At 33.6% G+C, this 26377-nt stretch overlaps 1 protein-coding gene across 4 annotated transcripts in view; it reads left to right on the top strand.

Annotated features, from left to right (window-relative positions):
* LOC137226572 (sodium channel protein type 1 subunit alpha) overlaps positions 1–26377 on the top strand; it is a 164603-nt gene that overhangs the window by 117477 nt on the left and 20749 nt on the right. For all 4 annotated transcript variants that reach the window (XM_067741673.1, XM_067741672.1, XM_067741675.1 and 1 more), the window contains 4 exons: positions 16970–17090; positions 18882–19036; positions 20785–20958; positions 24774–24896. In XM_067741673.1, coding sequence (XP_067597774.1) covers positions 16970–17090; positions 18882–19036; positions 20785–20958; positions 24774–24896 — 573 coding nt within the window. The remainder of the gene's footprint in view (positions 1–16969; positions 17091–18881; positions 19037–20784; positions 20959–24773; positions 24897–26377) is intronic.

A 26377-nucleotide genomic window follows, 5' to 3' on the forward strand; every position in this document is an offset into this window, starting at 1 on the left:
TCAGGATTTTTAATTTGAATATTATTTCAGTTCAAACTTTGTTCATTAAAAACTTGAGTTTTGCTAAAGAATCTGATGGAGGCTGATTTTTTTAGTTGTTACCTTTATATTTAAAAAATTGGTTCTGAAGTTCTGTTAAACTTGGCAGTATTCTTCCTAGTCTGATTTTCTTTGTCTTGAATCTTCATACCTTTATTTAATATTTGATGAAGACTAATAACTACTCCATGCTATCTGTTGCATTCAAACATGTTTTTCTTTTTCTACTGAAGTATAGTTGATGGACAATATTATATGTTACAGGTGTACAATGTAATAGTGATTCACAATTGTTAACGGTTATACTACATTTATAGTTATTATAAAATATTGGCTGTATTTCCTGTGTTGTCCAATATTTCCTTATAGCTTATTTTCTGACTAATAGTTTGTACTTCTTACTCCCTTACCCCTATATTGCCCCTCCCCTCTTCCCTCTCCTCGCTGGTAACCACTAGTTTGTTCTTTATATCTGTGAGTCTGCTTCTTTTTCATTTATTCACTAGTTTTTTTGCATTTTTAGATACCACATATAAGTGATATAACACAGTATTTGTCTTTCTCTGTCTGACTTATTTCACTTAGCATAATGCCCTCCAAGTCCATCCATGTTGCTGCAAATGGCAAAATTTCATTCTTTTTTATGACTGAGTAGTGCTCCATTGTATGTATATGCCACATCTTCTTTATCCATTCATCTGTTGACAGACACTTAGGTTGCTTCCATATCTTGGCAATTGTAAATAATGCTGCTATGAACATTGGGGTGCATGTATCTTTTCAAATTAGTTTTTGTTGTTGTTGTTGTTTTCAGATATATTCCTGGGAATGGAATTGCTGGGTCATATGGTAGTTCTAATGTTAGTTTTTTGAGGAACCTCCATACCTCCATACCACATGGCTGCACCAATTTATATACCCACCAACAGTGTACAAGGGTTCCCTTTTCTCCACATCCTCACCAACATTTGTTATGTGTATTCTTTTTGATGATAGCCATTCTGACAGATGTGAGGTAATATCTCATTGTGGTTTTGATTTGCATTTCGCTGATGATTTAGTGATGTTGAGCATCTTTTCATGTTCCTATTGGCCATGTGCATTTCCTCTTTGGAAAAATGTCTATTCAGCTCTTCTGCCCATTTTTTAATCTGGTTGGTTTTTTGTTTTTGTATTTTGTATTTTTTGATGTTGAGTTACATGACCTGTTAATATATGTTAGATAGTAACCCCTTATTGGTCATATCATTTGCAAATATTTTCTCCCATTCAGTAGGTTGTCTTTTTATTTTGTTGATGGTCTCCTTTGCTGTGCAAAGGCTTTTAAGTTTAATTAGGTCCCATTTTGTTCACTTTTGCTTTTATTTCCTTTGCTTTAGGAGACAGATCCAAAAACATATTGCTATAATTTATGTCAAAGAGTGTTCTGCCTATGCTTTCCTCTAGGAGTTTTATAGTGTCCGGTCTTACATTCAGCTCTTTAATCCATTTTGAGTTTGTTTTTGTATATGGTATTAGAGAATCTTCCAATTTCATTCTTTACATGTAGCTGTCCAGTTTTCACAGCATCATTTATTGAAGAGACTGTCTTTTCCCCATTGTATGTTCTTGCCTCCTTTGTCATAGATTAATTGACCATAAGTGTGTGGGTTTATATCTGGGCTCGCTATCCATTGATCTATGTGTCTGTTTTTGTGCCAGTACCATACTTTTTGATTACTGTAGCTTTGTAATATAATCTGAGGTCAGGGAGCATGATTCCTCCAGCTCCATTTTTCTTTCTCAAGATTGTTTTGTCTATTTGGGATCTTTTGGGTTTCCATACAAATTTTAAAATTATTTGTTCTAGTTCTGTGAAAAATGCCATTGGTACTTTGATAGGGATTGCACTGAATCTGTAGGTTGCCTTGTGTAAGATGATCATTTTAATAATATCGATTCTTCCAATCCAAGAACATGGTATATATTTCCATTTGTTTGTGTTATCTTCAATTTCTTTTTCCAAGTACAGTTCTTTTGCCTCCTTAGGTAGATTTATTCCTAAGTATTTTATACTTTTTGATGCAATGGTAAATGGGATTGTTTTCTTAATTTCTCTTCCTGATAGTTTGTTGTTAGTGTATAGGAATGCAACATATTTCTGTATATTAATTTTGTATCCTGAAACTGTACCAAATTCATTGATGAGCTCTAGTAGTTTTCTGGTGGTGTCTTTAGGATTTTCTATGTATTGTATCATGTCATCTGCAAACAATGACAGTTTCACTTCTTTCCAATTTGTATTCTTTTTATTTCTTTTTCTTCTTTGATTGCCATGGTTAGGACTTCCAAAACTGTGTTAAATAAAAGTGGCAAGAGTGGACATTGTTGTCTTGTTCCTGATCTTAAAAGAAATGCTTTCAGCTTTTCACCATTAAGTATGATGTTAGCGGTGGGTTTGTCATATATGGCCTTTATTATGTTGAGATGTGTTAACTCTCTACAAATTGAGTTTATCATAAATAGATGTTGAATTTTATCAAAAGCTTTTTCTGCATCTACTGAGTTGATCATATGGTTTTTACTCTTCAATTTGTTAATGTAGTGCATCACATTGATTGATTTGCAGATATTGAAAAATCCTTGCATCCCTGGGATAAATCCCACTTGATCATGGTGTGTGATCCTTTTAATGTATTGTTAGATTTGGTTTGCTAGTATTTTGTTGAGGATTTTTATATCTATGTTCATCAGTGATATCTTTGTCTGGTTTTGGTAGCAGGGTGATGCTGTCCTCATAGAACGAGTTTGGAAGTGTTCCTTCTTCTGCAATATTTTGGAATAGCTTGAGAAGGATAGATGTAAACTCTCCTCTAAATGTTTGATAGAATTCACCTATGAAGTCATCTGGTCCTGGACTTTTGTTTGTTGTGAGATTTTCATTACTCAAAACTATTTTATTACAAAAACCATCCATAATGAATACTTTTCTGCAAAAATTTGACATAATTTATACTCATACATTTTCATTTGTATTGATTAGGGCTAACAGGAACCCTGATTTCTTTATTAAGCAGTGATCATCCACTGAACCACTGGAGAAAGTTCTATTTCTTCATACTCTGTCATTTTATATCTTCAAACACTGCATTAATTGAAAATTTAAATGTTTAGTAGAAACTTTAGAGATAATTTAATGCACTATTTCTCAAATTGTGAGTCATAACCCAGTAAGAGTTGATAAACCAATTTATTGTACCACTAATTTAAAAATTTTTTTAATTTAATAAAATAATGATATCAGAGCACATTGCACATTTAGGAAGAACTAGTGAGTGACGCTCTTGTTGCCTGTGCTGAACTATAATGCACTGCTTTTCTAATAGAGTACAACCACTAGGTCCATGGGTGTAGGGCCTGAAGTTCAGGAGTTCTTAAGTGTAAGAAATGCTGTTTCAGCTCTTTAAAGGTAGTGATCATGGAGTCTTCCTGACCTAGGCAGAATGTGTGGCTTCGTTTTTGGTTCCCAGAGATATAAGGCACAAAGTGTAGGTAATAAGCAACTCATGCTCTAGCCTCATGCATCTTACAAAGTTATCATATTATTTTATTATAACCACTGATATGCATGTATGTCTCTCCTTTTATGTTGCAACGTATATACGTGTGCATTCTTGGTAAAAAGTAGGCACTCAAATCAAACTTTTCCAGCTCACTTAACTGTTTTTAATAGAAGCAGTTTGAAGGTATTCATCACAGTTACTCTGATGAGAGCATTCTTGAAAATAAAGTTTTATTTCCCATCATCCAGACTCCATTTTTCTCTTGATTCAATCCAATATTGAACTTTGTTGTTTTTATCTTTGTTAAACATTTCACCTTGTCAATTTATATTGGGCTTCAAGGAAAGTAATAGTCCCTTATCTTTTTCCCATGAATTGCTGTTGAAATACAGTTGTTTCTCATCTAGTTGGTATTTTTATATTAAATACTGAAACTTCTATTCATCCCCATTACATTTCAATTTCTTTCATTCATTTTTGAATCTGGCTTTCTATAAATATTCTTTTATAGATTATTGTCCCAATTTTCTTTTACCATGCACTTTTCTTTACCATGTCTTCCTTTTTGGTTAGAAATAAACCCATACAAAATTGTTTCTCTTCATTGCTCCCCTAGTCTTATATAGTACTCGCTTCATCAAAGCAAGGCACAAATCATAAGATGCTCTGCTTTTAGTGGAATTAAACTGAAAATAGATACCCCAGAAGATGAAGATTCTTTATTCTGCATTAGGAATGCAGCCTATAATACGTTAAAGTAGCTTTGCCCTTTTGATTTTTCTGTTTTGGCCTTTACTCTTTTGCCTACCTTAATTTATTCAACAGTTACCATGTGCTAAGAAATGTATTAGATAATGAAGGATACAAATGAGCCATGATTCTGCTTATATATGTACATATATGCATTTAGAAAGATGACTCTCTTCATAATTATATATGTATACAAATACACATATACATGTATCCACACACATACATACATTTGCATTTTAGAAAGATAACTTTCAACCTTTAAATATGCATTTCCATACTGGAACATACCTTATTGACTAAAAATATTACCTGTCGTGACCTCTGTTTGACCTATTCCATTTTAATATATTAATGTTTCCATTCCTGAATTTCAATAACGAGTCTTATCTACAATGGGCATTATTGAAATTATATTAGTGCCTTGGGTTAAAATTACCAGTGCTCATAGTTTATTATCCATTTTTGAAGCATTTGTTTTTAGACATGTGAGGCTAATTATAAAGTTGTTGGTAATGGAGTATTCTCCGAAGCCAAATACTGGGTTATATAATTCTATTTTAGCCACATACTGTGTGACCTTACTTGACTATCCAATCCTCAATTTCCTCATCTCAAAAATGGGGATAAAATCACCTACTTTTGGGGGAATATTATTAAATGAAATAGTAAATGTAAAGGACTTAGCACAGTGTCTAGCAAATTGTAAGTATTCGATAAATTGTTATTATTATTATTTCTAGTAGCATTCCCAACACTCTGTTCCTGGTAAGTTTTCTCTTAAGAACTACTAGTAACATATTCTACTATTTGTCCTTTTTTGCTGTTTGCCTTCTGCCCTCTGTCATAAACTGTTTTACGTTTATCTGGAGAGAGTGATAAATTTTGTATTTTCTGTCTAATTTTTAAACTGTTTTCATTAAATTCTTGATAATGGTTAACATTTAAAATATTTTAAAAAACTATTTTTCTGAAGGGCATTCCAGTAAGAGGGAATAAATGAACAAAAACCTAGAGCTATGAAGCATAGAGTGTGTTTAGAAATAATTATCAGTTTGCTGTTGCTGGGACATAAAATCTAGATGAAAGTAGAGGCATAAGCAAGGAGCGGATAGTCTGTTTCCAGGAAACCAAGAATAGACTGATATGAAGAAACACTGTAAAATGGAGGCCGGTACTTGTTTTACTTCCTCCATAAGGTACATACTCATGCATCACTGTCCCCCATTCCAGGACAAACTTGAGAGCTATCTTTTCTATATTTTCCCCCTTTTGGTCCCCCAAAGCAGAAAAGGCATAGCATGGGTCACATTTCCTCACCTTTTTAAGTCCCAATGGACCTCAACCTTCAAAGAACATTCGGATAATCTAAAGTATTGTTTTTATTTTTTGCGGTATGCGGGCCTCTCATAAGCTAATGATGTAACCATAGAAGTGCTTCCTAATTATTTGGAAGATTCTTATAGGTAGAATTAAACTCAGAAGGGTATCTTCCTAAAGCACAACTTTGAGTAACCATAGTTTCTAAGAATAAGCGCTCTGTAATTAGGAGAACTCCACAGGTCAGAAGCAGATCAGTGTAAATTACAGGCCAGCAGAGGAGGGAAAGGTCCCTCCAGGACTGAGGGAGACTGAGATTCTCCTGGCTATACCATTAACCTGTGCCCAGTGATGAGGGCTTGGTAGTCAACACCAACTCTACAGTGGATACCTATTCTTAGGTCTTCAAGAAAGTGTCAACGTGGGCTACCAACTCTACAGCGGATACCTATTCTTAGGTCTTCAATAAAGTGTCAACGTGGCCTCTCGCGTTGCAGAGCACAGGCTCCAGATGCACAGTCCCCGGACGCACAGGCTCAGCGGCCATGGCTCACAGGCCCAGCCGCTCCGCGGCATGTGGGTTCTTCCCGGACCAGGGCACGAACCAGTGTCTCCTGCATTGGCAGGCGGACTCTCAACCACTGTGTCACCAGGGAAGCCCTAAAGTATTGTTTTTAAAACCTCAGAAAGTTTCTTGACTCATGGAAATAAATAGCTAGAAATATGGGTTTCTACTGAAAAATAATAGTAAAGAATGGAGGCTTGGACAGATTTTGAGGAGTTTTGAAAGCTGGGCAAAATTGCTGAGACTATGCAAAAGACAAATAAAGTCATATCTCCCCAATTAGAAAGTAAGTTGTTTTGGCAATGAATTGTGTTTTATATAATTTTAATCCTCTGAAGCACCTACTGTAATGTTGGGTGCATAATAAGGACTCAATATCTTTTTGCGTTTGGGCTGGTTTTATGAATACTAGACTAAGAGTCTGGTGGTCTTAACTCTATTATGGGCAATCACTAACTCTATATTATCCAGTTTCCTAATTTATAATAGGAATACATCTGTTCTGTGGTGCTTATAGGAATGTTATGAGGATCTAAAAGCTGTTTAGAAGTTAAAAGGACTCAAAAAACATAAGGTAGTGATAGCTACTGATAGCGAAATTACTACTCTAATCTGTTTAAATAAATACTTTAAAAATGAATTATTAAACTTAGGCCTCTTTGGAATAAAAACATCATATTATTAAAGTAGTTAGGAAAAAGTACGCTTGTTTTTGCAATGAGTGAACTCCAGAGTGAGTAAAAATGTCATTCGAGTCTTTGTATACAGTTCCTGTTAGTAACAGGTATCATTTGTTGGATGCTCACCGTGGACAAAGCACTGTTTATAGGGCTTTACATGTAGTGTTATGTCATTCAGTCTTCACACCATGAGACAGATACTATTATTCCAAACTTACAGATAAGGAAATTGAACTCAAAGAGTTTAAGTAGCTTGCCAAAGTCACACAAATAGTAAGGATTGATCCTGACCTAGAATCCAGGCTGTCAGTTACAGTCTATGTTCTGAACCATTACATTAAATTTCCTTAACAATGTCTAAAAAGGTACTATCTCTGACCCCTATTTGAAATGAATGACACTTCATTGAAGACCTAAGAATAGGTATCCACTGTAGAGTTGGTGTTGACTACCAAGCCCTCATCACTGGGCACAGGTTAATGGTATAGCCAGGAGAATCTCAGTCTCCCTCAGTCCTGGAGGGACCTTTCCCTCCTCTGCTGGCCTGTAATTTACACTGATCTGCTTCTGACCTGTGGAGTTCTCCTAATTACAGAGCGCTTATTCTTAGAAACTATGGTTACTCAAAATTGTGCTTTAGGGAGATACCCTTCTGAGTTTAATTCTACCTATAAGAATCTTCCAAATAATTAGGAAGCACTTCTATGGTTACATCATTAGCTTATGAAGCCTTTGAGAACAGGGAAAACACCAACCATGTCTTACTCACCTTAAGTCCACAGCACATAAAAAATGTTTATTAAATGAATGAATAAATGCATAATGAACAGTTAATTCTAGATCTCATTTGTCCTCCCAATGATATTACCTGTGTTAAAATAATATTTACTTACTGCTTTGCCGATATTTTCTTATTTAATACTTTTATCTTTACTGTACATGGTATAGATTGAAGAACACGTGATAATTTTCAACCTGTTGTACATTACTGAATATCAGCAAATTAAATTTGTGCTACCACATAAAGGTCTACAGTGAATGCCTTATGTGAATAATAGTTTTAAAATGTGCATAAGAACAGGAATTAAGCTTATTTCATATCACACAGTATGGCCCACATTCATCACAGTGCCTAGCATATAGTAAGTAAATGTGTGTTAAATAAAGAAATAAGAATAGGAAGTCTTTGATTAATCTTGAATCAAATGGATATATACCAAGACTTTTACAAATATCCAAGTTTACTAACATCATGATAACAATTTTCCCTGTAGAAAAATGTCAGACAACGTATCTGGGGATATTAAGAATCTACTGGGAGATAGGTATATATGCCTCCACACTTTTTTATCTATACTGTCTCTTAACCTCATGGTCTCTGATACAGCAGGTTTTGCCTCCATCTTGTATTACAGTTTCTTCTTCTCTCTAAGCCCTTACCACAAGCTTGTTTAAATGGTCAAGACTCTCTCATTCTAAAATAAAATAAAATCATGTAAATTTTAAAAGTTATTCCTTTGATTTTATCCTTTTCTTAAGTTTCTTTTGTAATTTCTTCCTTGAATTCGTTGCTGATCTTCTTTAAAAGATAACGTGCTCACTGTCTCCCATTTCCACTGCTCAGTCATCTTAAAGCATCATCTCTGGTTTCCACCTTTACTTTTCTCTCTCAAAAATCACCAGTGTTCTCTTAATTGCCAAGTTCAGTGGCCCTATTTTACTTGATATCTGCATCATTTCCTAATTCTTTAAGAGTCGTCATTCCCTGGCTTACAAAAGTCCAAGCTACTTTCCTCCCAACCATATGATCTTCTCAAATAGCTTACAAGAAGCCTGAAGTCCTTCTCAACTTCTCTAATTGGAAGCCCCTCATCAAATTTACTGCCAAATCCTGTAGCTTTTATCTCCTAAATCTGTCTCCAATCTTGACCATCCCCCCACTCCTCATCCTATTATTTCACCAGTATCAATAGAATTACCATCTGAAACACATTTCCATGGTGGGGAGAAGGGCAGTCTTTATCATGAGCAACTTGATTGTCTTGAGATCTATTTCACCAGTCTAATATCTCATGACTTATTTCAGTTCTAATCACATAGTTCCATGAAGTTTATACCTTTTGACTGCATAATTTCTTATTAGAAATTCTCTTCTTATCCCTGTCATTCTCTGCAAAATCAAGCAAAACAAAAAAAGGAACTTTGAGTTGTCTTTCAAGACACTGTCAGTTTATTCACTCAAACATATTGTTGTTTGTTGCTCATGATACCTAGCAATTCTTATTCTGGGCAAGGCTCTGAGACTCCCCTAAGTACAATTACTACCTGCATAACATGAAATGTCTATATTGCACTCTATTTCTCTGTTGTGTATCTGTCTATCCTACTTACTAATCTTGTGAGCAACTTGAGAACAAGACCTGTGGTCATATACACCTTTGTACTTCTAGTAACTAGCACTGTACCTGGCACAAATGAGGTGCTTGATCAATGTTAATTGGCATCATGTAAGTTAATCTCACTTTTCCTGAATACATTTTTATCAGTTATATTTTTTGCAAGTGTACAGATAGAATAAACTAAGCAAGCCTATTCCTAAGTCAAATTAAGTTAGCAGCTTAATCTTTAATGAAGCTTCTCCTCCCTGGGGAGAGGGCAGGGAGGAAGGAAGGTGGAGGAGAAAAGAAAACAGTCAGAATTTTCGTATCATTGCCTGACAGATGCTCAGGGAACACTTTGTAGAGTCCCATCCGGGTATTGACTGGGGGTGTCCCTTCAGCCCTTGCCTATTTCCTTGTCTTGAGCTATATAGTTCCTCAGGACCATGATTCCTGTGAGATGGCAACTACTCTCCATGAAGAGTACTACCATCTAGCCAACGGATACCCGAACTTCCTCTCCCTTATTACACCTAATTGATCACCAGATACAACCAGTGCTACCTTGTCTTTGTCTACTCTGCATCCCCACCACCTCCACCCAATGTCAGACCTCCATCATCTCTCAGTTTTACTGCTACAGCCTCCAAAAAGGGCTCCCACATTCATATTCTCCTCACTAGTCCAGTTCCCACATAATGATAAGTGGTCTTTCTAAAAGGTAAATCTGGCCATAGCTCTCTCAGCTTTCTAACCTTTCAGGAGCTTCCCATTGCTCCCAGTCTATACTTCTTAACATGGCCTACAAGTCCCTGCAAAAGTGACCATTACTGACCTTTCCAGCTGCATGTAATAGTACTTCCCACCCCTCCCCAGCCAACTACACTGATCTATCGTTTCCTAAAACTCCTCATGCTTTATCAGGTTCTGATCTTCATTCCTGTTCCCTCTATCTGGGATATTCTCTTACCCCATATTTCTTCACCTGACTCACTCCCACCCCAACTCATCCTTCTGGCCCCAAATGTCACTTTTTTCTACCCTGTTCTTCTTAGACTGAGTTAGGTGGTGCTCTCAAAATACCCTATACTTACCCTATCATAGTGTGTAGCAGTTGTTGCTTGTCTTGTCTTATTTTGAGCCCATTAGGTACTGGGCCTATTATATTCACTATTTTATTTTTTCAGGTCCTAATTTTGATGTTTAGCATATACTAATATTTTTTAGCTGAAAAGATCAAATATCAGCAATTACACATATTACAAACTATAACTGTTACAGAAATTGTTGCCATGTATCCAGTAAGCAAATGACATATTCCACGTGTTATCTTGTTCAATCCTTATGACAACCATGTAAAGTAGGGATCATTCTACAAATTAGAAACTTCAACTTATGGAGGTCAAGATAACTGCCTAAAGTCCATAAAACCAGTCGTTGTGATTCAAACCCAAGCTTGTCTGACTCAAAAGAGAACTCTTTACCCTTTCACTGTAGTTATACAGTTCCCCTATCCAGTAGACACTTTAAAAATATTTGTTAAATATGTTATCATTTAACATTAAAAATTAATGTCAAAAGAATATTAGAGATTCTGCACTCATTCAGCAAAATAAATTTAACAATGGAAATTATTTGGTTTACAATTTTGCTTTCTAGCTTGGGAATTATAAATGCAATTTTGCAATTTTTTGCTTCTGATTCATTTGCAATCACAATAATTTTCTCTTGGTCCATTATGTGATGAGAGGTTATAATACCTCCTTTGTTCCTTTATAGCTAATCATCTATATAAAAATTCACTTTTGACATACTTTAAAGCAGAATTCAGAGTATATCAGAGCTGTATTTCTTCACCTTTACCCCTACCTTAGGCAAGTGTTTGAATGACAGTAGATTTCACAATTAATAAGAAAATTTTATATTTATTAAATATGAATAATCCACCAAAGATTGTCGTTCCAATGTAAAGCTCGATGAAGAAATCATCTGAGCTGTAGGGATGATATGGGAATTAATGAGTTAATATTTGACTTTTCTAACCGCTCTGTGGAAATGCTAAATCTCAGTACAGAGTCTGTTCCTTTGATATATTGTTGCCTTGCTGAGAGTTTTTAATAGAAGTCATTTTAATTTTTAATATGCTTAGTGTACACTAGAAATATTTACTAATGCACAGTGTATACAATGAAATATTAATACTAATATTTTTAAGGTTGTTGGCATCTCAACTATGTATGATTTAAGGTATATATCTTAAATATATATGTTAATATATATATATAACAGTAAAATTTCCACCTTTAATATAGTATATGCCTAGCTTTTAAAATATGTATTTTTCAGAAATAAAAAATACGTATGTGTATACATATATATACACACACATATTCTGTATCCTTTTGACCCTTAAATTCCAGATTTTTTTTTTTTTTTAGCGGTACACGGGCCTCTCACTACTGTGGCCTCTCCCGTTGCGGAGCACAGGCTCCGGATGCGCAGGCTCAGCGGTCATGGCTCACGGGCCTAGCCGCTCCGCAGCATGTGGGATCTTCTGGGACCGGGGCACGAACCCGTGTCCCCTGCATCGGCAGGCGGACTCTCAACCACTGTGCCACCAGAGAAGCCCCAGATTTATTTTTAACATATTTTTATCACATTATAAATTGAACTTCTAGTAAACCCTATAAATAAGCTCATTGTAACAAACCAAGTCTAAAATAAAAGCATAAACATCCTACGATCGAGTCAAAGAACAACAAAAAAACCCATTTAATCACTTACTCAAAGAAATATTGTGGAGTGTACTATTTGCTTTCCTTTGTTTTGCTTCACCCTCAAGGTCAAAATCATTTACTATAGTACAGAACATTTTTAAAAAGCATGAAATGTTGCATAAATCCGTTGAGGAGGAAAAATGCTCTTCCCATCAGGGTTGCAGTTATTAAGTGGTTATTGAATGCCCTGATGTACAAGGCAAAGTGGATGCTTCAGATACACTGTGGTTCCCGCATTCTCTCTGCTCACTTATTGTCAGCCTGCCAAAAATACATGGACAATATAAGTCCTTACAGAAATTGAGCTATTGAGAGTTACATGTGAAAATATACATATTTTTAAATGAACTAGCTCATTTGGAAATTAGTAAATTAAAGGTTGATTAATGGCTTAATAAACATTAAAATGGATATTTAAATAGTCTATTAATCTCAAAGACCATGAGAACCAATTGCTTTATTATGTGAATGGTGAATTTCAAAATAAAATTAAATTTCAATGTAAGAACAAAAAAAGGAAAAATTAATTGTCCTTACTGGTTTTTACATCAATACAAGTACTTTTCTGAGAATGTTTTAGTTTTGCTGTTGTCCAATTTATTTAGTATTTTATCTGAATTCTTATCTCATGTGCTAATATAGAGATGGACTCTTTCCATACATCTAAAAATTCTTCCCTTTTTGAGTAATAGTGTTATTACTCCAACCAAATAAAGAACTCAGAACCACATCATCTTTGATTTCAACAATGAGAAATATAAGAATACATTGATAAATGTATATTGGTTGTGAGAGTTTTAATACCATTCTTTTAGTCTGTGATGAATCAAAGAAAAATTAAATAAGGACATTGATAATTTGAATAATATAAATAGCATTATAAATGTATGTTATCTCAAAAATTATATGTACAGAGAATTCTTATTTTCAGTGGCCCATGGTATTGATATATTTATACAAATTTCAAAGTAAGTCTCAATAAATTCAAACAAGCAGACATTGTAGGGCTATTATACCAATAAATTCAAGATAGAAGATATCATATAGGGTTATTAATTAGCTAATCACAATGCAGTTAAATGAGAAATTAATAAAAAAATGATAGAAAAAATATAACCACTTGAAAAATTTAAAATGTCCTCCCAAACAGTAAGAACTTTTTCTTCCAAAATCTATGAAATTGGACCAAGCAGTCACTGAATGTCTTACTATTAACAAGGATGATCAAGAAAGGATGAAAGAACATGACAAAGAACTTAGTTTGAGAAATTAGAAAAGGAAAAACAAAACAAAGGGAACATAAAGAGAAATTAATGAATTATCAATGTAGCAGATGATATTAGTATAGCACGTGGTTCTTAGGGAAAAAAAATCAATAAAACACACAAACTTTAGTGTTGTCAGCAGAATCCTAAGATGATGCCAATGACTCAATAAGCTAGAGTTCAGTTTGTTAATTTTTTATGTATTTTAATCTATTTGTTTAATACATTTATTATTTAATTTTACTTATTAATGTTCTTTATTTAGCTCATCAGTCAAAGCCCTTGTTGCCTCCCGTGCATTGCCTGGGCACACTTCAGTTCAGTCACTTCTGTATCTGTTTCATTTTGTGTGTTTTTCTTTTCTTTTTCATACTAATGCTATTTATTTACATTATGTATGGACTTATAGAAAAAAACACTAACTTTTTTCTCTGGTTAGCATAATTTATCTAGAGTATATTAACTGGCCTGAGCCTACTTGCCTGTGGTTTGGTCTTTCTAACATTCACTTGTCATTTTATCTGATGTCAGTATGACAAAGGTGGGGCAAGTTTCCCTCGCTAGTGTGAGAATCAGGGTCTATCAAGGGGGTCAGCAAGGATGTGGTTTACCAGGCTTCTTTTGCAAAATGTTGCTTTAGGGAGTTATTTAAACCAGATATGAATACTAACTTTAAAACTCGAACCTGTAATCATGTCCCATTCCTGAAATGTATACAAACTCCTTCCAATCCCAAACATTAAACTGCTTCATTTTGAAAATTGATACATACTTAAATTAAAATGTGCCTTTGGGCCTCTTGTTCCAGTCTGGGTTCATTGTTTGCGGTTCTGCATCATCACTTTAGCATGAGCCACACCTGTAATTCATCATCTATTAGTCCAGTTTAGGTTTTTCAAAGAGGACAAAGATTTTAAAGAACCTTATAAGGCAACCTGAATTTAGCATCCTTCCAGAAATTTATATCCCAGATACACCCCCCCATTTTTTGGCCACGCCCATGGCATGCGGGATCTTAGCTCCCCAACCAGGGATTGAACCTGTGCCCCCCACTAGACCACGAGGGAAGTCCCAATACCCCCTTTTAAAAATAATTATTCACACCTAATTTTACAATAAGTTTTTTTAATGTGTTTGTATATGTATGAGAGATTTGTCTTTATTTAGTTTATGCAATGATTTCAACTTAGTTTTTATGAATACAATAAATAACTTTGTTTTCAAACTCATTTTATCAAATTATGCAAGAGTAAATTCTGTAATTACATTAATTTACAATAGTACAGGTTGATTTGAACACAAACATAACTTATTTTTGATAAGTACACAACTCACCAGGTGGAAGAAGAGATGTACAGGTGTACTAGAGTGTAGCCCACCTCCTGAGAAAATATCAGCACACCACTGGCATCAGTCATTGTGTTCTACAGAGAAAATGCCAAGCATCGTTAGCTTGGTAAGTCAGTTAGTATGGAGGTGGGCTAAATAAAAAGAAGTACGTGCCGAAAGAATTGTGCCGATAAAGTGTTGAAGATGAGAGCGTAATTATTCTTCTTCCACAATGATGGGCAAAAGCCACTATAAGCAAAAGCCAGAGAACATTAAGAAGTTCACCTTAACTAAAGGACAGCTTCTGTGAAAGATAGATTTGGGAAATTTGGTTAGAAAGCTAAGTTGGAGACAGAAATTTCATTTGGTAGTAATATCTGAAACAGATATTTATTTATTGGGCATGTAGCATAATTCAGGCTTTGTGTTCCACAAAGGTCTAGAATTAGGTGAGGCGAGAATAAGGATGAACTTATTATTTATAGCTGTCCAAAAAAAAGTGACAGTAGTCAACAGAGAGTTCATAAGAATTTGGAAGATGAAACTGAGAGAAGAGTTATTTCAAGGGTAGAATTAAATGACTTTACTGTCAATATTTGAAATAAATAAGACAAGGAGGTTTGAGTCTAGGTGCTGAAAGAATGATATTGCAAAGAATCGGAATCAGGAACTTGGTTTAAAAAGTAGGTTTAGGATAGAAGAAAAGAAAAAAAAGACATCTTTAATTAAGAGCATGCTGAATTTAAGTGACACTAGGCACACTTCTACTTTCCTGCCATAGTCCAGGCAGATCGTGGAATATAATTACATTGCTTAAAATGTGTTTGGAAATTAATTTGTAAACATCTAGAGGATCACTTGTCTATACCTGGGAACTTTCCAGGAGCACATCTTCCAACTGAGTGCTAATAATGGGCATTTAATCATCTTTTATATCCTTTTAAAATTTCTAAAATGTAGATTGATTCCCAACTGTATGCATTAAAGGGAAGATATGCTTAGAAGTAGAGTAACTGGTAACATATTACAAAGTTGGTTTATAAGACAAGAATAGATAATTTTAAGGAATATTCTTAAGAATAAAGTTGGATATATTGGCGACAGCTCTCATCTGGAGAAAGTCTGACCCAGTAAGACCTGGAGTAACTATACATAAAAAAAGGTATCAATTTATTTTATCATCATCTAGGCAAGCCACATCAGGGGAGGATATTTAGGGAGGCAATAAGTAGACATAAATTAATTTTATATTATTTTAGGTTCACATCAGTACTCAGTTGCTAACTGAAAACTGAAATCTGGGTTATCAGTAATATTTAGTAATGGATACAAAGTTTGATAAGGAGCCTGATATCTAGCACTATGTGTGAAGAACTGTGATAAGCAAAAGCTGGATTTGTTCAGAAATTTTAAAGACTTTTCAAGCAGTATTTAAAAAAAAATTTCTATGTGAGTTAAAGCAATATTATACCAAAATGTTTTATTATTGCTTGTGCTTAAGTTACTATTATGACATTTGCTTTATAACAAGTATATAATTCATTTGGCATGATTACTGTAAACAAAGATTAAATAGAACTCATGTCTACACATATCCAAAAGTTAGTTTTTTGCATCTGATGAATTAATTTTCACGAAGACACTGAATATATGTATTATGTAAAATTCCATTATTGGTTTATGTTGTAAACAAGGTGCCTTTGTTTTTGTGTTTCACTTCAAGATTGAATGGTAGATTCTCTTCATCTGTTAGACTCATCTTGATAGTTTTTCTATGGATTATTTCCGCTTTTAAATTAATGGAAGAGTTATAAGCATGTGAATACACTGTTTCTTTTATTTCAGAAACAGGGTGGTTGCACAGAAGTCAGAGCATGGGCTTTGGGCTCAGCAACAATTCTCTCAAATCTTGGCTTTCTTACTTGTTGGTTATATGACATTAGACAAGTTACTTAACCTGTCTAAACCTTAATTTTATCATTTGTAAAGTGATAATGATTATCACTAACTTCCCCTCTCCCACCCCTCCCTCTGGGGCTTCTCTAATTCATAGGACAGTGGTTTGCTTAGTACATGTTTTTGATGGCCGTTTGAAACTTCATAACATAGCAGTCTGACTTCATACATTGCAAATTATGGTAAAGGAGTTACCATAGATGATTTCCTTATTTCCCCTTCTTATTCATTCTTTCTTTTTAATCTTAAAATCTCTTCATTTCAAGGAGAATCCAGAATCAGTTCATTGTACTAATCCTTCCTTGCTAGGCTATTTCTTAGGTACCAAAATAAAAGGGATTTACTTTTTATGTCCATCTCATGCTCAGAAACTTAATGAAAGCAGTAGCTCATCCGAAGGCAGCACTGTAGACATTGGAGCACCTGCCGAGGAACAGCCTGTAGTGGAACCTGAGGAAACCCTTGAACCTGAAGCCTGTTTCACTGAAGGTAAAGAACATGATCTTCATGTTAATCTTCCCTTTATAGAGTGCATTTTTTTTTAGCTGTTGATCACCCAAAATGGACCACTCAGAATAGAACTTTGTAGTCAATCTATTTCAATTACCTCTTATATGCCAACAGATTTAAAATCTCATGTTATGTTTTGGTTATATCTGCCCATTATGTGTAAGAGACCATGAACATGGAGAAAAGATATTTTAATGTAATCAAAACTAATGACTAATTTATAATATTTCAAATAAAATGGTGATTTCGCAATAAGTTGGCATCTTAAACACTAGTAAAAATTCTCATACACAAAAGTTACTTTAGAAGTAATTTTTTAGCTATTAAAGTCAAATGAGTTGCAAATGCTCAGATGTATTTTTTTAACAAAATCATTACTTTCCAATGCTTGCTGGGTGAAACAGGAAATAAGCACTGCCCAATACCTGATCCCTGCACAGTATCTAGTTTAGCCTGGCACAATATGGACAATAAGTCTAAGAGCTTTGTTTTCTCCATGATTAGTATTTCCCATGGTCTGAGTTTCTTGGGAATTTGAGTTTTGAAGGTATGAATATATTTGCATATTCTCTATTTTGTGATTTTTTTCCTCATAGGCCTGATATATATTTTCTCCCTCTTTTCCTGTATAAATTATACACATCACTCAAAGTCCTCAGAACTACCTTCATCCGACCATGGTGGAAAAAACTTCTTATTCCTCTGAACAGCTATAAATAAAGATATTCTTTAATTCACCTGATAACTAATCATGTATTATCTTATGAGGGTTCTTCTCTTTCTCATTTGAACTGTTATATATATCTTTACTGGCTTTCTTCCTTCCTTCCCTTCTTTCCCTTCGCCTCCTTTCTCCCTTTTCTTCAAGCATACCTGATTTTTTTTTTTGACTTGAGGCAGGGTTCTTTTGTTTATATCTGTTCTTAAAAACCAGATTGTAGGTTTCCTGGGGGCAAGTCCACGTTCTGTACCTTTTTACATTTTTTCTCTTTTTCTTTTTTTTTAATATCCTCTATGGTGATTACAAAGGTGCTCACAAATTTCTCTTGATTTAATTATTTTTTTAATTTTATTTTTTATTGGAGTATAGTTGATTTACAATGTTGTGTTAATTTCTGCTGTACAACAAAGTGATTCAGCTTTATATATGTACATTCTTTTTTATATTCTTTTCCATTATGGTTCCTGTTGATTTAATTCTTGTTAGAGTGAGTGAAAGCAGTATAGGGAAGGCAACACCAAATCAAAGCAGGACTAGTCAAATCACATTTTAGTGGACTAAATTAATCTTGAAAATTCTATAAGCTCTTCTAGGAGCACCACAAGAGAACCTAAACAGTAATAAACAGCATTGTTGGGTAAGAACTATATTATTACTCTGCATCCTCTTTAAAAGGGACGTTTTCTGCTTATTATTAATTTCACTTTGAAGTCCTTTCCTAGAGTGACTTCAACAAAGTGCAATAGGATGATATAGTACAAGGCAAAGCTACTTAACATGTACTTGTACTTTACAACGTTCTTTCTTGGACAATAGCAGTTGGGTCAGAAAAAACAGGTATTATCCAGGGAACCGTTTAAAGAGGCTGAATAACTTTCACAACTTCACTCTGCTAATAGATGTGCTCTTACTACTCCAGGCTTAGAGAGTTATCCTAGCAAGATAGAGATGGCAGTAGCAATGAGAAGATGAATCCAGGACACGCCAAAGGGTATCATTGAAGCAGCAGAAGTTATTTACCTACTCCTGTTTGAACATTATACTTGCAGGCTGTGTACAAAGATTCAAATGTTGTCAAATTAGTGTGGAGGAAGGGAGAGGAAAACAATGGTGGAACCTGAGAAGAACGTGTTTCCGAATAGTTGAACATAACTGGTTTGAGACCTTCATTGTTTTCATGATTCTCCTTAGTAGTGGTGCTCTGGTGAGTGAATATTAAGCAAACATGCTATAATGCCAAGTCTTAGAATCACCTAATACTAATGACTTATTAATCCTTTCAGTAGCATTGTTTTATTATCCAATGCATTATTTTTCCTGAACCCTCATTCTACATCCATTTCTGTGGAATCAGCCATCACCTCTGTTTGATAGCCCCCAAACTGTTATCTCCATTTATGACTTCTTCCTTAAACATATGTGTATCGCTATATCCATCCATACATACACCCATCCACCCATATACCCACCCACCCACCCTTCTACCCATCTCCAGTGCATCTTTAATTACCCCACTTCATTCTTACAGACTATATACAATGTATAACTATGCAGTTCTGGACTTACTTTTATTATGTATACATATACTTCTCACAAGCTATTTATTAATTTTTGCTTATTATTAAGTAACCCCCCAAATTTGTCCCTCTAGTTTATTCATTATAACCAAAGAACATGAGTATTTAATTACTCATATTTTAACAAGAAAGTAAGCATGGCAACTACAGTAAAGTCCTGTGATTGGGTATCTATAACTTCTAAGTTCTGATGAATTTTGTTTATGAATGATATTATTATTATCTCTTTATGGACAGTCAAAAAGTCCTTAGGAACCACTTCTCTGTCCATTTTGAATTGGGTCCACTGTTCTTATGCTACTCAGAGAACAATGGATATTAGTAAAAATAAATATTGGGCAGCGTGCCTAAGGGATTATTTAAGGACTGGTTTCTCTCTATATAAAAGTGTTCATCAGAATCAATTTATATGAAAATCATTTACAAAAATATAAAGTATAGCATATAGATAGCATTTTAGGAAAATGCTGACACAAATAGACTACTTAAGCCATAAGATAGATGTAGATAGATAGATAGATAGGTTGATAGATAGATAGATAAAGGATGGAAAGATGATAAAACTTGCCTGATTGAAATGCAATTACTTAGGTTTCTTTAACTTAGAAGTGTATAATTCTAACACAGGCCTATATTTTTCTGCATATCTCTCTGATGAAATAAATTTTATCTACATGGCACTTTAGACAAGAAATAGTTTTTCACCATTTAAATGAATATATACTTAGATATAAAATATCAAGTGAGGTTCATATTAGAAGAAGAATAGATATTAGAGTCTAAATGAGAAGTAAATTCATCTTACCATCCTTGTCACACCATATCTTTGCTGAGAAATATAAACTATCAACAAAATGAAGGGGACAAAGGGAACAAATGAACTCAACTGTATAGTAAAATTAGGCAATGTGATGATCAATTACAATTTCTGCTTTATGAAAAATATAAGCCTTCACTTTTTATTTCTTCAACCTCCTTTCTATGGCAAAAAATAAAAATTAAAAAAGCCAACAGGAGGAAGCAAAATATATGAAACAAAAGGAATAAATAACTTCAAGTTAGGGTAGCAGCATCAAGATGTGACATCAAGAACTATTTCCTGAACAAGTCAAACTAATTCATTAGAGTTACGCTTTTACTTCTTCCTTCCAGTTATATCAATAGAGAGCATAACTTTTCTCCTGATTCATTAAAAGATCTTTGAGATAAATAAAAGACAGCGATAGCTACTCTTCCTCTACCCTCCTATTCCAATGAAGTGTCATACATATAAAAGCAGGAAAAGATATTTATATGTGGTCAGAAAAACTAGCTCATAATAGTTGTAATAGTATAATAGTTTCAGAAAGCTAAAATGCATAACTTTTCTTTATAGGCATTTGAGGATATATATATTGATCAGCGAAAGACGATCAAGACAATGTTGGAATATGCTGATAAGGTTTTCACTTACATTTTCATTCTGGAAATGCTTCTAAAATGGGTGGCATATGGCTATCAGACATATTTCACCAATGCCTGGTGTTGGCTAGACTTCTTAATTGTTGATGTAAGTATCCTCCTATCTTTATCTTCCATTCAAGGTAATTTGTTTTATCTATAAACTAATTCTAAAATAGTGAATCTTTGATCACTCTGTTATGCTGACAGGATATGCTACTTAGTAGACACTAAACTAATTCACTGAATAATAGTGTAGTTTTTGTAAGAAATAAGCTAATTTAATACTGATTTAGCATGGGGGGATGGGATTTGTGGTGGTTATCTAGAATAAAAAGCTGGGAAAAAACGTATCAGAACTTTGTAGGGAGAGTGGTGAAATAGGGTATGTTGTTTAAATTACTTACGTTGTGAATCAGACAGAATTGAGCTTGAATCCCAGCCCCACCACTGATTGGTTGTGTGCCACTGAGTAACTTACTTGGCTTTTGACTCTGTAAAATGATGATATTAGTGCATACAGAGTTAAAGACATTCAATAAACAGTGATGATGGTGGAAGCTAATGTCAATTTTTAAAAATTCTTTTTCATCTTCTCAAAGTTTTTAAAGGATATGTTTAAAGAGTAGATTATATAGATTATAACTCCATTATAGGAAGTAAGATGTACGGGGTGTAGTGAAAAACTCTACTTCATTCTGTGATAAGGAGTTTCCCCAGTGTAACTGTAGATTTGCAGCAAGCCCATAATGTACCAACAGCCCTTCACAGAGTTTGTAAACCTAATGATTAATATTTCATCTACCCAAAACAAGTGGCTGCCTTTGAGATTTGTTAAAGGTAAACATCATGTTATATGTTTTAAGTTTGGCATAATTTCAGTTTTAGAAAAGTGTGTTCGAAATATTACAAACTTCATAGGCCACAGTTTTATTACCCAAAGATGATAATCCAGCAGAACTATGCAGATTTCTTATGGAAAGTATTTCTAGAACTAAGGGTCATGCATATACATCATATCTCTTTAATTCTGAAAAAAGGCAAACCCAGAGCTATTTGAAAAGCTTAACAGTGTTATTATGAAATGAGTGAATTGAAAAAAGCCTCAAAAGAGTGATAAGGGGTTCACATCCAACATATACAAACAGCTCATACAACTCAGCATCAAACCAAACAAGCAGCTAAATTAAAAATGGGCAGAACTGAATAGAAATTGTTCCAAGGAGAAAATGCAGATGGCCAATAGGCACATGAAAATATGCTCAACGTTGCTAATCATCAGGGAAATGCAAATCAAAACCACAATGAGGTATCACCTCACACCTTTCAGAATGGCTGTCTTCAAAAAGACCACAAATAACAAATATTGGCGAGGATGTAGAGAAAAGGGAACCCTTGTACACTGTTGGTGGGAATATAAATTGGTGCAGCCACTATGAAAAACAGTATGGAGGTTTCTAAAAAAGCTAAAAATAGAATTATCATATGATCCAGAAATTCCACTCCTGGATATATATCCGGAGAAAGTGAAAACACTAACTTGAAAAGGTACATGCACCCCAATGTTCACAGCAGTATTATTTATAATAATATAAAGATATGGAAGCAACCTAAGTGTCCATCAGCAGATGAATAGGGGCTTCCCTAGTGGCTCAGTGGTTGAGAATCTGCCTGCTAATGCAGGGGACACGGGTTCGAGCCCTGGTCTGGGAGGATCCCACATGCCACAGAGCAACTCGACGGTGAGCCACAAATACTGAGCCTGCGCGTCTGGAGGTTGTGCTCCGCAACAAGAGAGGCCGCGATAGTGAGAGGCCTGCACACTGCGATGAAGAGTGGCCCCCGCTTGCCACAACTAGAGAAAGCCCTCGCACAGAAACGAAGATGCAACACAGCAAAAAAAATTAATTAATTAATTAATAAACTCCTACCCGCAACAGCTTCTGTAAAAAAAAAAAACAAAACAACAGATGAATGGGTAAAGAAGATATGATAGATATGTGTGTATATATATATATATATATATATATATATATATATACACACACACACACACAATAGAATGCTATAGAAAAGAAATTTTCTATAGCATTATAGAAAAGAAATTTTCTTTTCTCAGCCATAGAAAAGAAATTTTCCCATATGCAACAACACAGATGGACCTGAAATAAGTCAGACAGGAAAAGACAAATACTGTATGTTATCACTTATACGTGGAATCTAAGAGTAAAGCAAACTAGTCAATATAACAAAACAGAAACAGACTCACAGATATAGAGAACAAACTAGTGGTTATCAGTGGGGAGAGGGAATGGGGGAGGGGCACAATAGGGGTAGGGGATTAAAAGGTACAAACTACTATGTATGAAATACATAAGCTACAGGGATGTATTATACAGCACAGGGAATATAGCCAATATTTATAATAACTTTAAATGGAGTATAATCTATAAAAATTTTGAACTACTGTGTTGTACAGCTAAAACTAATATAATATTGTAAATCAAATATACCTCAATAAAAAAAAGAAAGAAACCTCAAAAGAATAATTGCTTCAGCATGTCACAAAGAGAAAGTTTCTAATATTTGAGATTTCAAGCATTAGAAGTTATATCATATTTCAACTGCTCATAATTTTTCACACTAGGCTTTAAATCTAAATATAATTTAATCCTTTTGAAAATTCCTGAGCTTTGCTTTTCTCTTTTATGCTTATTCCATGTCTGAATTTTTTAGTGGAAGAATGATGATTTTATTTATTATTACGAGTTTGGTTTTTAATAGCCATTTCCGAAATATTTTAGGAAAATAATTCTGAAGGGAATTTTATAGTTTTGCAATAATAATACTTTTATTTTTCACGGTTCTATTTTAATTACTTCATAAGGATCAGCATAACACTCTAAAAAAAGACAAAAGGAATTATAGCACATCTCAAGTAAACTAAAAAGCATATTAAACATAAGCCAACTTAATACACTTAAACATAGAAAATTTTGCAAAAATAGTATCCAGTGTATTTGGAACTATCCAATACCAGCTATTCTCAAACCAAAGAAATTCTAACTCTGGATACAGAGTTTTGGTCTTTATTTAGAGAATTACAGATCTAAAATTTTTATTTCTTAGTTTTAGTTGCATATTTCATGCAGATGAAGTTAGTTTATTTATTTCTTTATTTGGTAAACATTTATTGACTGGCGATTTTGGGCCAAGTACCATGGCAGAAGCTCTAGATTAGTATAAAAATTTTGAGTAAGTTTCATGATGGAATTACTTTTAAGTTACATTATTTACATAGGAATAAACTTTAGATAAGTGAAAACACAAAGTATTAGCAAGACAACAAAAATTCCTCTTCAAAAAATCAACCTCAAAATTAATACGACAGCGCATTAATTTCTGTGGGTATCAATTATAATTAGTTGAAAATACCAACACAGGATAGATATTTCTTGCTTTTTCTGGTACAATAGCAGTTTTTATATTTTATTAGTAACCATTGGCAAAGCCCTAAATTCAGCAGCAACTTAATAAAATAAAGGAAGAATAATAATGACATTTTCCTATACCTGGACTTCTTCCTTTTTAAAATCAATTTTTATTTAGGTTTTCTAACTAACTGAGTAATTACTAAATCACATGACATTTAATTTTTTTATTCAACTAGTTTTTAATTAACATCATGAAAGCTACTTTCTTTGCATGCAACTAAAAATACTTCTTTAAAATTTTTAAAGGTTTACTGAAAATATGTCGCCACTCATCTTCTGAGGAATTATAAACAAAAATTGTAATTACCACAATGTTGTAAATAACTATACTTCAATAAAATAAATTATTTTTAATTGTAATTATTGTATTACATAGTAACTACAAATTGAATGACAATGATTCTATTTATTTACTTTTGTGTGTGTGCAGGTTTCATTGGTCAGTTTAACAGCAAATGCCTTGGGTTACTCAGAACTTGGCGCCATCAAATCTCTCAGGACACTAAGAGCTCTGAGACCTCTAAGAGCCTTATCACGTTTTGAAGGGATGAGGGTAAGGAAAATGAAAGAACCTGAAGTATTGTGTAGAGCCAAAATTATTAAAGTAAATTTAAAAAAGGAAAACTCATGCATGCAAAAGGAATGGCAAATCCTTGCAAATTGCTACTTTTTCCTTTTATCTGTTGCATATTTACTTCTAGGTGATATGCAAGAGAACTTAGGCCTCCCTTGAAATGATATAATATCATTTATCTGCCGTGCTCATTAAAATGACTTTATTTCCTAATCCATTTTGGGAGTTTCCTTACAAACCTGTACACAAAAAAAACAGATGCGCTATTAAAGTACTATGTGTAATGATGATGATAATAATCAACTAAAGTGAATTCTACATCATGTGCTTCTCATTTGTGATGGTCTAAGCTGTACTTAATGAGTTTTATTGAAAACAATATGAATCATACATGTGCCTAAATGTAAGTGTAAAGGAAAAAAATTTTTAATTGACAAAATTGTGTCTGTACAATGCCAAAGTTTGCGTTATTTGAATGTATTCAAGGGTAGATATTAAATATTAACTGAATTTTAAAAGTTTTTTGTTATGTTAATATAGCTTCAATTTATAACTACATTAATCTTCTTAATTTATATAAATAGCAGTATCACCTTAAAGATTATATATAAATCTACACAATTTTTCATGAAAATGAATTTAAACTTTTATAACATAATAGAAAATATAATTTTGACCCATTACCATAGATGATTCATAAATTAACCATAACTTAACTATCATTTATATGAGTCACAGAAAATTTTATATTACTCCTTTTAAGGAAATATTACAGCATTCCCTATGATTCATAACACGTTAAAAAATTTGTCATTATTGACTTGTTATTTTCCATGCCTTTTTAAAAATATGAAGCATTAATCTATAAGATGTATAACATAAAAATTTAGTTTCTTTGTTTTAATCAAATTTCCTTTTACTAAAACAAAGCTGCTGAACTAAGTGTGATTCCAACAGAAAAATCATTGCTCTTTTGCTGCCTAAGATTTCGTTATGTTTATAGAAACAAAGCTGTATTGCAGACTTGCATTTGCATTTTCTAGTTTGTTGATAGCCTTATGTGTTCTTCTAAAATAAAATTTATTATAAATGTCACCTTTTAAGAACATAAGACTATCTTATGAAATCTTCAATTGAAGACTTCTGCAATTTCCCTAACATATATAAAAAATGTTTCCTCACTAGAAACAATTTAACACAATATAATACGGTCTTATTTTATTTCTCACAGAGATCCTCAAAGCTTACTAAAATGTTATTGGAAATTCTCTTCAGGATATGTGAAAATTAAGTTTATTTTCCAATTAAAATGTCACTTTTGTTTTAGACTGGTAGTTTCAGTTCTGGAGAAAAATATAATTTTTATACATTCTACTTAAACATTTTTTGATTTTTTTTGAAAACATTTGATTGATTCTGCTGAATCAAAGTAATACGTTCGAAAAGTTTTCGAAATCTGA

This window comes from Pseudorca crassidens, chromosome 6 (assembly GCF_039906515.1).
Source record: "Pseudorca crassidens isolate mPseCra1 chromosome 6, mPseCra1.hap1, whole genome shotgun sequence".
Lineage (NCBI taxonomy): Eukaryota > Metazoa > Chordata > Mammalia > Artiodactyla > Delphinidae > Pseudorca > Pseudorca crassidens.